The following is a 3,039-nucleotide window of genomic DNA, read 5'->3' on the forward strand; positions in this document are numbered from 1 at the left end:
AAAGCGACGGTTGAGCTGCCCGCCACTTCCCTGCAGTTTTATTGTCCATTATTGCACGCGTACTTTGCAGGATAAGGAACTCTGTTTTTTGTTTTTATCACACACACTGCAGAGATAATGCGGTGTTTCTTATAGCGCTGCACATTGCCGCCAAGCACTGCAGCATCAAACGCACCCGTTGCGGCGTTTCTTAGAATGATGATCTTGGAAGAGACTAACACCTACACAGCATACCGGGGGCAGTGCCCGCGACGATTTGTGGTTGCACGCAATTCTGTCTCGTAACGTTTTTGTTTGTCACGTATTCCAAGACGGCGCGGGCTTTGAAGACTTTTGAAAGTTCCAGAGGGCACTTAGAAGAAACTCAGAACTTTGGAGTGGCGGGAGTGCTTTCGTGCTTGGTCAATCAAACTTGTATCAGGGAGGGTTGCTTCGTTCTTCAGTTTTCTTTTCCTTCGCTTCAACTGGCTCTGCCGGGAAGTTCGACGAGTCTTTATGGCAGCCAGCTGACTGCTCGAAAGACGTGGTTTGGCAGGGACAGTTGAGCTCCAGCTGTTTACTGTCAGTGTTCGCTTCACTACAGTTTTTTTTAAAGAAGTGCACTTGCCTGTCTCGCCTCCGCATTGGCGCCGCGCTTGCCCATCGCTCAAGTCTGCGGCGAGCGAGCGAAAATGTGCGGCGCCTTGAATGGCGGCGCTGACAGGTGGCCTGATGAATGCCGTAATTTCTTGAAAAGCCGAGGCCTCGTTGTGTATAGCAGCCCACTCTTATGTTCGAGCTCTCGGCTTTTTGTTGCCTGCTTGCCATCCACAAAGGGTCAATTGCTCTTGTCCTCCCTTCGTTTCCTATAGTGGTTGACTTGCGGGTGTTTACTTTTTTTTCATTTTTACAGCAGACCTATTATTCCTCGTCCTTCCTTTTCTTTCGTTGCGAAAGTCTTATTCCTCTCGCACGTTTGTTTAGCTCTTGTTCACATCTCTTCCTTTCGCGGCATGTACCGCTTTTTTGAGGACCTGTCTTGACGGCGACTTCATGGCGCCCCTTTTCTTGAGAATCCTCACGTGCAGCGCGCTGGACTAGAAAGCGTTCCGACCGGGCTGGTGCAGTCCTTTGCTCCATCGTCTGTGGCAGGCAGTACTTAACTTACAACACACGTAGAATACCGTATTTACAAGAGTGACAATGTTCACCATGTTGCAAGGAAATATAGTATATATACAAAACGGAGACGAAGAGTTCAGCGCGTAAACAACGATGGACCACACATGTACTGTTTCGCAAAAGTCTTTTGGCATCTCGTCGGAGCTTGCGGTCAGTCTATGTCGTGTCGCTGTGGGACACAACAGAGAAGCTAATCTTCGATTCACCCGAAGAAAACTTATTCACCTTAGCTTCTGGTTTGACGATGATGAAGTCGTCAACCTCTGGTAGTTTTTACAGTCATGCCATGGGCGACGAGGCAAGGACCGTATGGGGCCTGGTGAGTCCCAGTCCTTCGTGAGGCTTGAGCAGGAAGCACGGAAATGATGAATGGAAGGCCGCTGGCGAGTAATAGGTTGGGCAAGGGCAAGGCATGAAGCCGCCCTGTCCTGGAGGAGGCAGCGGACACAGCAAGCTACTCGCCGAAGAAGGAGGAGACGGTGGGCTGAACAGAGGTGACGGTGATGCCAGTTCGTTCTTGTAGTACAGCGGCGATGGGTCACCTCTGAGTTTGGCGAGACTCGAGCTTAGCCAGTGCTGGGATGCGGAGACAGGAGGAAGGGCTCCAACAGGCAAAGCCGCGCGCACGGTGGCTGCCTTCTCACTCTCCAGGCGGCTGAAGGGAGACTCGTAGCTGAAGTATGGTCGTTCGGTGGCCATCGACGCCAAAGGCTTCGCCACCACCGCAGTTGCTGTTGTTGTGGGGCTCGGAGGCGTAGTTGGTGGACCAGTGACGGGGTTGCCAGGTTGGACGGCCTTCGGCTTGCGTCGTGGCCGGTACTTGTAGTCAGGATGCTCCTTCATGTGTAACGCCCTCAGCCTCTTGGCCTCGTCGATGAAGGGGCGCTTCTCAAACTCAGTAAGCTGCTTCCACTCGGCGCCCAGGCGCTTGGAGATCTCCGAGTTGTGCATCTTGGGGTTCTCGATGGCCATCTTGCGGCGCTGGCCCCGCGACCAGACCATGAAGGCATTCATGGGACGTTTGACGTGGTCGGCACTGCCACGGCCGGAACCTCCGCTTGTGACACTCGGTGCGCTGGTGGCCATCAAACGGGGACCTTTCTGGATGACGGAGGTGTGTGACAGGAGCATTGTCGGTTCGCACATGGTATCCAGGAGATGAGCGACGAAGCGCAACGGCTTGGACGATGTTTCGCGCACTGCGCTGTCGGGTAACAACAGCCGATAGAGTCGGTCGCCTTGCCTTTTTCTTCTGTTTACGCTATTGCGCAGCGAGCGAGGCAGCGAAGGGAGAGCACGGCTGGAGGCGCGCTGTGAAGATCACGCTTCGAGCGCGCCAGAAGAGAGAGCAGCACGCAGTCACGGGCATGAATGAGCGGGCGAGGAGGCTCGGCGGTGCCTTTGTGCAGTCCGCGCCAAACGGGGCGGGTTCGGGGCCGCCCCGAGAGAGCGCGATGCGTCTCCAACTGGCTGCTCTCGAGTGCCGAAGGCGGAGCAGCTGGCAAGTCGAGCCAAGCCGATCCGGACGCAAAGCCGCAGCTGGGAGACTGCCGCTGCAGCGTTGTCCGCGCAGCTAACGGCCGGCGCGACACTGTTTAACTCCACGACAGCTGCTCGTATCGTCACACCCAAGTCGTTCGACGAGACTGAGCAGCCTTTGTGATTGCGAATAAAAGCATCGCTCTAGGGGCAAAGACGATGGAAACAAAGCAGTCATCGCAAAATTAGCATCGTTTACCCGATACGGTATGTCGCTGCGTTGGTGTTTTAGGGGCGAAGCTCCTTAAGGCGTGGATCGGTCGTCCCCGATGTATGTAGTACGTAGCCACCTCATTCCAGGATTCACCGCTAGAGGATAGTTGTTGGGGGAATAAAGCA

General features: G+C 54.6%; 1 protein-coding gene across 1 annotated transcript; it reads right to left on the reverse strand.

Moving 5' to 3' along the window:
- Positions 1 to 835: 835 nt before the first annotated feature.
- LOC142805033 (uncharacterized) lies at positions 836 to 2,544 on the reverse strand. Its single transcript, XM_075891156.1, has one exon. It carries the CDS (start codon positions 2,305 to 2,307, stop codon positions 1,441 to 1,443), a length of 867 nt encoding a protein of 288 aa, XP_075747271.1. The 5' UTR covers positions 2,308 to 2,544; the 3' UTR covers positions 836 to 1,440.
- Between the last annotated feature and the right edge of the window lie 495 nt (positions 2,545 to 3,039).

The sequence above is a fragment of the Rhipicephalus microplus genome, chromosome 1 (genome assembly GCF_043290135.1).
Source record: "Rhipicephalus microplus isolate Deutch F79 chromosome 1, USDA_Rmic, whole genome shotgun sequence".
NCBI classification, from domain to species: domain Eukaryota; kingdom Metazoa; phylum Arthropoda; class Arachnida; order Ixodida; family Ixodidae; genus Rhipicephalus; species Rhipicephalus microplus.

Coding starts and splice junctions, on each gene's coding strand:
- LOC142805033 (XM_075891156.1), bottom strand. CDS start 2,307: ATGTGCGAACCGACAATGCTCCTGTCACACACCTCCGTCATCCAGAAA.